The sequence below is a fragment of the Myotis davidii genome, unplaced genomic scaffold (genome assembly GCF_000327345.1).
Source record: "Myotis davidii unplaced genomic scaffold, ASM32734v1 scaffold27, whole genome shotgun sequence".
NCBI classification, from domain to species: Eukaryota; Metazoa; Chordata; class Mammalia; order Chiroptera; family Vespertilionidae; genus Myotis; species Myotis davidii.
The window spans coordinates 3501640-3515962 of record NW_006297821.1 but is presented as its reverse complement, the minus strand read 5'-3'; the positions used below and the strand labels follow the sequence as shown (position 1 = coordinate 3515962).

General features: G+C 38.6%; 1 protein-coding gene across 1 annotated transcript in view; it reads right to left on the bottom strand.

Moving 5' to 3' along the window:
- MAP3K13 (mitogen-activated protein kinase kinase kinase 13) overlaps positions 1-14323 on the bottom strand; it is a 95806-nt gene that overhangs the window by 10330 nt on the left and 71153 nt on the right. The window contains 2 exon segments of the mRNA XM_015570433.1: positions 3151-3334; positions 10377-10936. Coding sequence (XP_015425919.1) covers positions 3151-3334; positions 10377-10851 — 659 coding nt within the window. The 5' untranslated portion in view covers positions 10852-10936.

Here is a 14323-nt window from a genome sequence, read left to right as displayed (position 1 = left end):
ACAGCCTGTTTCATTTTAGGAGGCCAAAAGGCTTGCTGAGCTCTGTCTCAAACCTAAGCTTCAAGGTTTAGTTAAATGGAAGCTCTACCTTCCATTTATTTATTTAAATTTTATTTTATTGTTTAAAATATTACAAATAGTAGTACATATGTCTTCTTCCCTCCCACCCCCCCATTGACCTTCCCCCGGCCTCCCCTTCTACTTTCCATTTAGAATGATGTAGCATAGTGGGAGTGAAGATCCTCTCAGTGAAGTAAAATGAAAGAAAGAAGTGAGTTTCTGGTAGCCTGCTTAAAAATAATTCTCTTGCCCTGGTCAGTTTTCTTAGTGGTTAGAGCATCGGCCTGCAGACCGAAGGGTTGAGGGTTCATTTCTCAGTGAGGGGCATGCACCTCAATTTCAGGTTCTATCCCCGGCCCTGGGCTCATGCAGAGGCAACCAGTCAATGTGTCCCTCTCACATTGATGTTTCTCTCTCCCTGTCTCTTCCTCCTCGCTTCCACTCTCTCTAAAAAATCAACGGGGAAAAATACTTGGGTGAGGATTAACTAACAAAACAAAAAAATACAAAGAAAAATTAAAATCTCAGCATGTTACCTACCGTTTCAAGAGTTCATGTGCCCAATGCTTCAAAAGGCCAATACTCAAGTTGTGGCAACTACAAACAGACTTTAATTTTCCTCACAGAGAAATAATAAGTAAGGCAGGAATAATGTAATATGCTTGAGGATATCAAAATACATATTTGTTTGAAGCTATTCAGTATCCTGTTCAACTATGTTTTAACTTGTCACAAATGTAGACAGAAAGGGCCTAATGGTGATATGTATGCGTTTTTCATCTTTCCCGGCTGACGAATGAGAAGCAATCATTCCATCAGCCCTATACTATGACAAGGCCCTTACTAGCTATAAATAACAGCTCTATAATCACTTCTAATTGCTACCTTTTCTTCCCCATTGGCACTCAATTCCATTAGGAACAGTCAGACTGGGTTTTCTTAAAAGACCGCTTTAAGAAATTGGAAGGAAAAAGAATACAGTATTCTTTCCTTGCCCTTTCCCTTCTGTATATGGTTCTTATTTCAAAAGAAGCTGTAAGCACAGAAATCAGTATCCAGAGAGACGCACTAAAATCTAATCTTGCCTTCATGTCTTCCAGATGGTCCTGAATGATTCATTGGCCAAGCAACACATGGCACAGAGAGCTGCAAACATAACACTGCACAATGCCTCAAGAGCATGGTGTAATGGGCCAGGGACACAGTCTCGCTATTGTTTCCATGTAGAGGTAAAGACTATTCAGGCATCTTCAGCCTAAAGAGTTGGGCACCAGCATGGCAATATTTGTCCCAAATGCTGAAAAGTGCATATGCAGGTGGGCGGGTCAGAGAGTGAGGTGGGAGGAAAGACTGAGAAGAAAAAGGAAGAAAGCTTCTCATACCCATCCTCTTAGCACACATTCTACACGGAAAGCCCTCTTACCTGGAAGATACAGCCTGTTTCATTTTAGGAGGCCAAAAGGCTTGCTGAGCTCTGTCTCAAACCTAAGCTTCAAGGTTTAGTTCTCTCTCTCTCTCTCTCTCTTTCTCTCTCTCTCTCCCTCTCCCTCCCTCCCTTCTTGCCCCTTCCATTCTTTCTCTAAAGATCAATGAAAAAAATATCCTCAGGTGAGGATTAAAAAAATAAAATCCTCTTATTGTCTTTTAAATGATCATCTTTGGAAAGATTAGAATTGGTCTCTAGAACATTTTTTAAAAAAAATATATTTTATTGATTTTTTACAGAGAGGAAGGGAGAGAGAGAGAGAGTTAGAAACATTGATGAGAGAGAAACAGCGTTCAGCTGCCTCCTGCACGTCTCCCACTAGGGATGTGCCCGCAACCCAGGTACATGCCCTTGACTGGGAATCGAATCTGTGACCCTTTGGTGTGCAGGCCCATGCTCTAACCACTGAGCAATGTTGACCAGGGCAATGCTTCTCTTCTTTTTACACCCATTTCCCTTTTCATAAGGGGTCTTGAATCCAAACAGCCTTAATACTCGTTTAAACTCATTGTATAAAACCTATACTAAGATTTCTATTTCTTACTTTGAGGATGTGGTTCCAGCAAAAAATTACCACATCACATGTTTAGCTTTATAATGAGAATTTTGTCAAGAGAGGCTCCCTCTTGGGGGCTGGGAGGAGTTCCTTCTAGTTTAGGGAAGGGGGATTTTAAGTTATTCCACTTGTAACTGTAGCCTCATTGGTCATATAATTTTCATATATACATATAAAGAAGTTCTACTTTCTATACTTTCAGCCCACCTAAAAGTTACCTTTCCTATTCTTTACCTTGCCTACTCTGAAGCCATTCACCATTCATTTGTTCAAACCTAAGGCAAACTTTAAAGGCTGGTAAGAGATGGAACTCAAGGCAGAAGGAATTGCACATATTTAGAACTCAGCACTGCTAAATTTGGTGATTTCCACAAATTTGCCTTTGGGTCTCCCCCTTTTGCTAGGATTCCTGCCAATATTCTGAAAATAATGGTCTAAACTATAAAGATCTTGAAAACAACTACTTTGTGAAATGAAAATAGCACATACTTGCTATCACCAATAACTCTGTATCATTACATTTAGAAAGCTGAGTATTTGGCATTCCTTAAAAAGCCACCCAGCAAGCAATGAGGCAGGGAGAAATACTCTGAAGGTATCTGTTATTACAAGTTAATATTTAATAAGAGATGCTAATAGAAACTAATAAAAAGCATATCTATTACACAGGTACTAATTGTTCTCTGGTTACTTAGATGTTAGCTTTGTTTTCTTAATTGAATTTTAGGATGTCCAGGTTATCTGTCATCCTATTGATAAATGAGGTTGATGAACAGATCTGACTGCTTGGCAAGAATCCACTTTCTCTCTCTCTGCCCCATCTGCATCCCGTCCAAGCAGGGCATCCTTTGGCAAAAAGAACTTCTATATTATAAACTCCTTAAAGACATGACTCTAATTTAATAGTTCTTTGATACCCTACCAAGGACCTAGCACAGTGCTCAGTCTATAGCATGGTCTTAACATGTCTTTCAAAGCAGGAATTTATATGTATATATTGGGGGAAAGAAAATCTATTTCTTAAAAAAAAAAAAAAGCCTTGACCTACTTGAAAGCGATGATGTTAGGATGCTTCAACTTCCTCAAATGCTTGATATCCGTCTCATTCTGTTCTCTCACTTTCTTGATGGCCACCTCCTCCGCTCGGAACTTGCCCAGAAAAACAGCTCCTTGGGCTCCGCTACCCAGCCACTGCAGCTCTGAGATCTCCTCAAATGGCACTTCCCAAGTATCTAGGCACACAAAAGAGGAACAAGCTTAAAAAGATCTTGGAATTTGCTTAGGGACTATTCTACAAGGCCACTCCAAAGGTACCAACTTTACCATGCCCCAAAATGACTCTACACTTTGTCTCCCACCTGGTAACTCACCAAAAGTTAGAACCTTTCTGTGTGCCTTGAGACTATAGATTAGATATTCCCATGAGTTAGTCTGTATCAATTTTTAACCAGTGAAATCAAGCAGATCAGAGATCTCCAATATACTCTCCTCCAAACAAAACATACAGGGTGTCCCAAAAAATGTATACACACACTTTGAATAATTATAAAGGCAGTGTTTATTAAAATACATTTCATTTTCAAAATTGAGCTATCAGCTGTTAAAGTGTGTATACAATTTTTGGGCACACCCTGCATACTGACACTGCCTTCTCTGCACTTCAAGCTTGCATGTTCAGTCAATTCCCCTGTCTCTACACCACTATCCCTACCCCATCACCCATTATAAATGTTGTTTTATTCCTCTTCGAATTTCTAGTCAGGTGCTCAATTAATCCTTGCTGAATGAATTTTCAATGAATCTCACCTAAGAATCTAATTATGCATAATACGTGTATTAGTATTTACCGTTTATGTAGTAGTTACTATATGCCAGACACTAGCATACTGTTTTACATGTCTCATGTGTTTAATCCTTACAACAATCCTACAAGTTCAGCCTTATTATGGTTATTTAAAGATGAGAAAACTCGTTAGGGGTAGGGATGGTAAGTGGCAGAACTGGGCCTAGAACTCTAGAATTGGCTGATTCCAGGGACAGTGCTTCTCTACTATACCCCATTGCCTCTCATGCAGTAACTAAGAGTGTCATTAGTCATGATATCTCTCTATATAAAAGCCTAAGTGACCAAACAACCAAATGACCAGTTGACCAATCGCTATGGTGTGCACTGACCACCAGGGGGCAGATGTTCAATGCAGGAGCTGCCCCCTGGTGGTCAGTGCACTCCCACAGCAGGAGCACCACTCAGCTGACCAATGGGCACCAGAGGCAGGGCCCATGGTTGGTTAGCACTGCTGAAGCAGCACGAGCCTCTCCTGATCGGAACTGGCTGGGTGCGAGCCCACAGCAGGTGCAGCAGGGCTGGGATGAGCGGGAGCAGCAGGCAGGAGCAGCAGGTGGTGTTGGACTGCCAGTTTCTGCCAGATCCTTGCAGGCTACGCTGAGGGACCCCACTAGTGCACAAATCCATGCACTGGGCCTCTAGTTTTTCCTCATATAGATATTTATTCTTGTAGTTCTCATATTTTCATGTTTCTCTCTTTTTTAGAGTTTTATTTTTATTTTTGGTACCAAAAATTGTACCAGGGGTTATTTCTAAGTGGTGGTATTATTAGTGATTCATATGGTTCTTTATCCTTTTCTGCATTAAAAATGCTTAACTGTAAGTGTATATTACTTTTATAATGAATTAAATGCTATTTGAGACAAAGCACTTCAAAAACCCAATCAATATGTGCTTTAATCTTGTGAAACTTAAAAGGAAGAATGTAATCCATTGATCCTTCTCCTCATCCCCCTTTTGCCAGTGCGTCATCACTGCACTGGTAAGAAATGAACATCAAAGAGCCAGGAGCCCCAGGAGTGAGGGGAGGATGATGACAACGTTAAAGGTTATGAGAAATTCTTGTTGGATCACTGATCACTAAAAGACTGCTATTTAGAGAACACTGAACAAGGTGGTGTTGAGGTGGCTTTGAAGATATTCTGGTCTTGAAAGCAAATCAACTTACCATTTGCCATGTGAAGCAAGAGCAGAAAGAGTTCATCAGTATCCAGAAGGGAACTACATTTCCCTCGTCTCTAATTTCTCCACTTTAGGAGAAAAGAAATTCTGTAGGCTCTTAATAAAATGTGGCTTCTCATCACAATGGTTAAACATGACCTTCGAAATGACCTCATCACAATGGTTAAAACATGACCTTCAAAATGTAACTATGTAAAGCAGAAAATATTACAGTGAGGGTGGTTTATATCAGCAGTATTAAATGTTTCTATGCTATTGAAAGGGACTATATGTTATATCAAAGCAAATCTCTAAAATACAAATAACTCACAAATAAGAAATCACCTAAGGAACAAATAATATCAAATGTGATTAGGGAGAAAGCAGTAAGTTATAGACTTGACTGCTTTCAATATCTTTATGGTTTCTAATCACTGATAAGTATTAAGGGGCTCGAGCAGTCTCACTTTCGTCCCCATGGGCTTGTTTGTGCAGCACACACAGGCGCAGATATTGATGCATACTCTAAGATAGTTTTACTATTAGGGTCAGTGAAGAACTAAACATAGTGTCATTGTGACCATCCTGAGGGTGGAATAAGGTATGATTATAGGATATGGGGCAAGAGCATAATTGGATAATATTTCTCTGAATAACTTTATAAAAGCCCAAGTTACCCTAATTTTTAATACAATAGCTATTAAAATTGGACAATCTTTGGGTGTCTTTTTTTCCTATCTACTCAATCTTTATTTACTGTTAAATACTCGAAACATTAGAAAATACCAGAAAAACCCCTATTTTATCTGATATCCCACCCCATACTCAGTTTTCATCTTCTCTTTTAGTCTTTGTTCACATGTATACAGCTATGTAAAAGTTGTATATATGTATAATTTTTTTCATGTATTATGTATTCCCCATGTACTTATATAATTTTTATTTTAAGCTTTAATAGTTGTTTACTGTATACTCATCTTTTTATTTGGTACTTAAATATTTCAATCTTTTTGTTTGCTAATTTAAATTTGAAATTAAAACACTTTTTTCTTTCTTCATATTTATTTCCTCAAACTCAATTCTTAGATTAAAGAGCAGTTTCTTGGCTCTTGGTATACATTCCAAATTGCTACCCAAAAGGATTTAGCTCATTTTTGCTGACAGCAGCAATGTATGTTCCTTTTATAACAACTTTGCCAGCCACGAATATTGCCAATTATTTTTTGGTGCTAACTTAATTAGGTCTAAAATACTATTTTATGTTTGTACTGCTTTAATTGTTAGCAATGTGGAATATTTCCTTTACATTTGCTTACTATGCACATCTATTTTGTAGAAATTATCAAATTTATCCTTTGTCTATTTATCTAGTAGGGTCTTGTAGTTCTCATAAATTTGAAAGAACTTCCTCTCTATTTCTTTGAAAACATGAAGAGAATATATATATATAATTTTACAAAGGCCTTTTCCTTTTAATTTTATTATTTTTTGAACAACATATTTTGTGGTTGCCTGAAATTTTCCTTGTAATGTCTTCTACTGGCTATTCTATCCTCTAAGAGTTGATCTTTAAAAACTTTAACCTTTACATCCATCTGGAGTTTATTTAGGTGTATGATGGGAGGACTGGTTTAAATTAAAATTTTTCCATATTGTTATTTAGGAATTCTAAAACAATATCTTAAGTAACTCTTTCTTTTTATATCATTTTATAATGTTTACATTGTAATTTATTATATTTTAAAGAAATAATGCCTATTATTAATTATTTTTTCTTTTCTTTTTTAAAAAAATCCTCACACAAGGATGTTTTTATTGATTTTAGAGACAGAGGAAGGTGGGGGGAGAGAAGGATGGAGAGAGAGAGAGAGAGCGAGTGAGAGAGAGAGAAACATCGATGTGAGAAACATCTATCAGTTGCCGCCCATATGTGCCCCAACTGAAGATCAAACTCACAACTAGGTATGTGTCCTGACCAGGAATTGAATGGTGCAACTCAGTCAACTGAGCCACCTGTCCAGGGTGTATTTTTAAGTATTTTTATAAAATGAGAAGTAAATAAATTGGCATTCAAATACCAAAAGTTGAGGATATTATAATAAGGACTAAAATATTCCTCTACCAACAATAGCTCATGCCTATGTTATTCAGCCAAGTATCAATTAATATGAAAAAAATAAAGGAGATAGCATTGGTATTCAAGAACACAGAGTATAAAATAAAATAGTATTTCAACTACCTTCGTATCAATCTTTTTACTAGAACTGATTACCAAAAGTAAAATGATGGATGTGATTTAGTCTTCTTGTCCTGTCCCAAAGTCCCTTCAATATCTAGTAAGGAGGTAAAGGACAGAAGAATGGCAGGAAAAAAACAAACAGCAATAAGAATGTGAAAAATTGGAGGCCTAGACTGTTGATGAATGAGATCACTATCCTCATAATAATGGAAATTGGTTGTGCTCCCTCCAGAGTTAGCCCCAGACTTTCTGCTGCTTTTACATCTGTCCCTGGTACTCTTCCCAGCTTTCATCTTCTCTCTGATTCATCACTATGACTACTATCTTAGTTCCAATATCCACCAGGATTCTTAAGACTGAGAAAAAGCCACATGCCCACCCACTTTAATGCATAAATTCTCCTTGTTTATTCAGACATGCCTATGACAATACTTGCTTTGAGACTGGGAATTATTTGGAAATAAAAGATTTCAATTACACATAGTGCTACCTTACTTGGATTTCACCACCAACAAGCTAAACGGCAGATGAGGACATCATTAAAATTTTTTTAAAAATCTAGTGAAATTTCCTCATAAGTACCAACCGCAGGGACACATCTGTTACACGAGCTGTCCCTTGGTTGACTGTAATCCAGGATTAAAGATAATCTCCCTGATCCCAGGCTGACAAGGAAGAAACACTTAGTTTCTGGCTAGCAAATCTCTCCCACAGCCCACAGCCACACCAGCCCACAATAGGATATCTTATCATCTGCTGAAGAGTTAGGCAGCTGCTGTGTCCTTGTGAGCTTAAACTGACCAGGCCTGTTTCTTATTTATTCCTGCAATAATCCTTTCTGAAAGTCACATAATCAATTGGAAGACAAATTAAATACAAGTTGATAGAAAAATAAAATTTAAAGGCTCCTTTCACAAACACAGAATGTGTCTTTTATACCTTTTATATGTCTAAACCTCAATGCTGCATTTCGGTCCTGAGACCTTCAACTTACCACCAAAATAATTATGAGACTGGACAAGTTAAGACCCTAAAAAACAAATAGAGTTTATAGCATAAGCAGATATTTGTAGGGTTTGTGTCTATTCAACGAGGGAACTTTAAAAAAATAATAACTTAAGGGTTGTTATCTCTAGAATGTGGGATGACAGGTCATTTTTATTTTCCTCTTTGTGCTTATCTTTATTACCAATAATAAAAAAAAAAGACTGTTTAACATAGGAGTTCCCAGCTTTTGTGTGTCAAGGAATGCTTTTTTCATTTACTTGAAAACTTAAGATCATTGTGGGCGGGGGGGGGAGTGGAATGCGCAGAGTATGGGAATATGTATGAAAAAGAGAGACATACAGACAGACACAAAGACAGACAAAATCCAGATAATGACAAAGAATTTCTGCATGGAGCTCGAATGGAGGCTGACAAATCCTGAAAAGTACACCTGGAATTGACAGATCTACCAGTAGATTCCAATATATTTATGGGGGGGAAGTATAGAGGGAGAGGTTGGTGTGGTTTAGAAAGAGTATTTCACAAACAGGAGAAACAGAATGCATGAGAAAAGTGGTTAATGGCGATTAATGGCGACTGGCTGTTGTGGAAAAGCTGTCAACACTCCTGATAAAAGAGAAGAATATATTTTTAAGGGAGGGCCACAGAGTCCAATATTCATTATAAAAGAAATAAAAACAATCTTATTTCTGGTCCATATTTTTTCCCTTCTACAATTTTAAATGAGAGATCTCATAACAACTGAATCTTTTACACAAGGCTACAAAGATGTGTATCAAAGGCCTTAAAAGCAACAAACCCTTTGAACCCAACCATTCCTCTTGTAGGAATTTATCCTAAGGAGAATCAAAGATATGTGCAAAAATTAAGAAATAGACAAAAGTTCATTGCAGTGTGACTTATAATCACCAAAAATAGCAAACGAATTGCCAAGTAATAGAGGGCTGCTTAAAGAAATATTGGCATGTTCACATGATTTAATATTATGCAGCCACTAAAAATGATGTTGACGAAGTATATTTGATGATATAGAAAAAGTTCACCTTATGAAGTGAAAAACAGTATGACTCTATTTGCTTTTAAGGCACACATACACACACAAAAGGACTAATGTAATATATGCCAAAAACATTAACGGTGGTTATTCTTAGGATGCTGGGATCACAGATTATTTTAACTTTTTTTGGGGGGTGGATAGAAGGGGTGAACCTGTATGTCCCAAATTTTCTACATATATTTTGCTATCAGAAATAAAATGTTCTTTTAAAGAACATAAGTGAAGTTATAAAGAACACTAGGGCCATGTGTTCTCTTTACCTCAGAACCATCATGCTGGAATTAGAATACATGAATATACGTGCTACACAGTGATGGGAGTTAAAATTTTACTTTTTAAAAAGCAGGAGGATCTAGAAATAATGATGCATCTCAAGAATGGTTAGATATTATATCTTTCCTCAAACTGTGGGCTTCCTGTATCTTGACTGAAAGAAATAAATTCCTTTTATGACACCCTCAGGCAGGCTTGCAATCATCAGGGGTAGTATCATGTGGCTTCCATCTGGTTTGGGATCAGTCCAGTGGTCATCAGACTTTTTGACTGTATAAACTTTCAATAAAAATTTTTAAATATGCAAATATCATGTGATTTATTTATAAATTAGATATCTACACTTTATTAAAATACCAAAACTATATAAAAAGACACGTGAAAATAGAAAGTTAAAATGATGAGATGAAAGGAACAGAAACTCTAACATTTTCTTCCTTATAACACCATGATTGTCTTATCTGTACTCTACTTTGGACACCATTGGATTGGACAACCACAAAAGATGGGCTTCGACCAAAAAAATCCACCCGAATGTGAATCTGTTCCATTCAGAAGATCTATGGGAAACTGATATGGGTATTCACTAGGCACTAGTTCTTTAATTTACCCACAGGCCAAAGATTATGCAGCTAATGATGATGGTGTCTTTACACAAGAAATACCTCCCAGGTCTATATGATAGCTTACCTTGCTGCTGTAATTTGTAATCAGTGGAATACGCCTTCCCAATGATATTCCATACAGGCCTTAAGCATCCAAACAGTCCTTCAAGAAACCCACCACTGCCTCCGCCTGACCTGCTGATCTAAATCTTGATGTCTTCTGTTCCGCTCATGCTCTCTCCATCTACAGTGTTGCTGTTCCCCTGAGACACGGCCATTTCCGATTCATCTTGTTCCCTTAGCTGAAGAACACTGTTCTCAAACTGGTCCCTGGAATCCTCGCTCACACTTGTCAACACTGTTGTGGTGATGGGGCTGTGCATGCCCTCCGTTAGCTCGGTTTGCACCACCCCCTTGTCCTGCTGGTCCTGAAGGAGCTTGGGTGAAGGGTGGCTCCCCATGGGTGGGAGTTCATCTTGCAGTCCATTGAAGGTTTTGTTTTCACTCAAGGGTAAGTGTGGGGAGGAGGAGCAGCTCAGGTGCTCCTGAGGGTCGGCCATCGTGCCATGAGTGTGCCCGAGGCCCTGAGATGACACTCAGAGGATTATCTGAATAGAGTTCTGATGTAAGAGAGGGCTCCAAAACCTGGGGGAACAGGAGGAGGACATGAGATCAACCTTTCTTCAGTCATCTGCACTACACTTCTGTTTATAATAATAAAAACACTGAAACAATGAGGTTAGTTAAACAGTGGTGCATATCCACATGATGGAATATTGTGCAGCAATTAAAAATCATGCTGAAGAAGAGCATTTACTCACATGAGAAAATTCATGACATATTAGTATAAAAACACATTAGAACAATATATTCTACATAAACTGTTTTTAAATGTATTTAAAAGGATACATAAACACTTACACAAGAAAAAGGACTGAAAGGATATATCCAAAGAATTAACAATAGTTAGTTCCAGGTGGTTAGACTGAGGGGGTGGTGGTGGTTATATTGTCATGTTTTTTGAGATATTCCAAGCATTCTGCATTAATACAGGATGTTGCGATAGGCCCAATGTTTGTGTCCCTCCCAAATTCATATGTTGAAACCCAATCTCCATTGTGTTGATGTTTAGTGGTGGGGTCATGAGCTCGAAGTCCGCAGGAATGAGACCTTATAAAAGAGACCTGGAAGAGTATCCCCTGTCTTTTCTGCCCTGTGAGGACACAGTGAGGAGATGGCTGTCTATGAACCAGGAAACAGGCAATGAAGATGAGGGGGTAGATTTGAGGCAGAGTTAATAAGATGAAGTGATTGATTAAACATAGGGGTGGGTAAGGAAAAGGGAGAGGAATAACTTTCAGATAACTTATATAGGATAATGGATAGATGGGCATGTCATTAACTGAGACAGGAAACACCAAAAGGAGATTTAGAAAGAAGATAACTAGCTCAGTTATAGACAGAGGTTTTAAGGCCTACTGTGTATGTCATGAACTGAACCAGGCTTTTATTTTTGTTATCTGATTTTAAAAAGACACTTTGTAGGAAAGGATTTGAAGAGAGGTTATGATGGGTGCTTCTTTAGCTCAGGGACAGAAGTATCAAAATAATACAAGGGTGAACCAAAGTGAAGTTAAAGGTGTATTTATTAAATATGTGCTAAGAGCTGTGTTGCAATGGGCTAGGTTCTGCAGATACAGAACATTACTTGTTGCCATTACTACTTTTAATGCTGATTAAGACAAAGGGCTTTATAGTTTATAGAGCCCTATTTACATAATTTAGCCATATGGTGGTAAACCAGCTCTCCAGGGGGAAAAAACCAATAACCCAATTTGTAGGATTTGTAATTTCCCTGGGATAAATACTTCCATCATGGCAGATTTTAATCTAATAACACTTTAACAACCTGCTTGCAAAGTTACTCAATATTGGACAACTGGCTCTTACAAATTGATGTATAAGCCATCTCCAGCACTCATAGTCCTGGTAAGCGCGTCTTGTCATTTTACATAGAAGTAAGAAACTTTTCTAAGGTCATATGTGGAGTAGGAGGTAGAGCAGGAATTAAAATCGAACTCAAAATTTAGATTCCTAAACCCCCTTGCCTTTAATAACACGATGGCCCTTCCTTTCTTAAGAGTGCTTCATGGTTAAAAAATACTGTTGCCTCTGATCTTGATGCAAACGTTTGTCCCCCGTGTAAGGAAGAGAAAACATGGGATCATTGTCCCTGTTTTTCAAAGGACACGAGGGCCTAGAGACAGGTATGTGCTAAAGGTTACAGAGGAGGATTGAATACCAGGTTAATTTTCCTTATGCCCAAACTCTCTCCTGTACCATAACAGTCTCTGTACGATGTGAGACACAGTTCCTTCCTTTCAGAGCTAGCAAACTAGTCAAGGAGTTAATAATTACATCAAGGGAATCACCTCCTGACTGTTCCCCACCCATGATAAATGAGCTGTGAGAAGAAAAACAATAATGGGGGTAGGAGTAGTGAACTTGGGCTGCAGGAGACAGGTAGGACTTGAGAAGAACCTTTGAAAGGAAGATAAGTTTAGAACAGACAGAAGAAAGGAAGGCAGGGAGGAAGAAAAGACCAGGGTATGGAAGGGGCTGATAACTTAAATTTTAGGGCAGAGAGAAATTTTAGGGCTGGGCAACTGCCTGGGAATATAAGGTTGGGGGAAAAAGAGAAAGACAAAGAAAAGCTGGATTTATGTGTTACAGCAATAGCTGCTGGCTGAATGGACCCCCATTACCCTCACCCCATCCTCCCTACTTTGTTGCCTTTGTGCTCATCTCTACGTTTTGACATTACCGATTCCCTCATTTTGCATTCTTGCTAATCTCCTGCTACAACCTTGGCTGTTTCTTGCCTTTGGTCCTTCCAACCTTGTTCTGCCTGATCTCTTTGAAGACTGCTGACTTCAGATTCTTTGACCTGGCCACTGCCTCAGCCGTTCCTTCCAGTCTGCCTTTGCCATTGGGACTTGTGGTTATCCTACACAGCACAGCGTGTCCGTTATGCTATCGGCTCCCATTAGACTTGAGGACATTGCATACTGTATATGCGATTTTCAGCCAAACACCTATTTGTGCAATTTGTTCTTTGAATCAAACTATGGGACTTCATATTAATTCTTAGTAAATTTCTATTCTGTTGATTTTTATCCTGAGTTTCTCCCTGATGACATCATATTGGAATGAGCTCACACACAAAAAGTTAGAAAAACATGTGTTTGTTTTGTAATCTCTTCCCTTTTCCAAGAGGTTAAGGGTGCACATGAAGCAGACCTGTTGCCACTGGCGCTGGGAATGAGTACAGAAGAGAACTTCAGCATGGGCATCACCTGCGATTTGATATTTAAGAGATCAAGGAATAACAGGACCTTCGAGGAATACAGTCCAACCCACTGGTTTTACATAGAAGAAGCAAATCTCAGAGAAACTGCTGACTTGCTCGACACAACCAAATGGTGACAGAGCTGGGATGTGACCTCTTCCTCATCCCAAGAAGTGTGGTCAAAGAAGCTTGTACCAAGTCCACTGTCAGTGAACAAAGGCAGAGAAATGGAGAGACATAGAACAAAGGGAAGGAAACCATTGCCATGACTATATGCCAATATGATCAGAGCTGACTCTACATTTAAGGAGAGTGTAGGAGGATAAAAATATCTAAATTTTACCTGTGTTTGTGTGCACACCTACAAACGGGCACTGCACAGTTTAGAGGCTGGTAAGTGGAAACAGAGGGAATGCAAGCAGCCCCACTAGCTCTGCCTCTGTCTTTGTCCTCTCAATCCCACTCTCCCTGACCAGATTTTGCTCAAGTATCTTCATGGGAATTGACTGGATCTTCTTTAAAAAATTTTTTTTTAATTGATTTCAGAGAGGGAGAGGAAGAGATAGAAACATCCTATCTAATAAAAGAGAAACATGGTAATTGGCGTACGACTGCTACCCTTCCCATTGGCTAATCAGGGTGATATGCAAATTAAATACCAGCCAAGATGGCAGCTGGCAGCC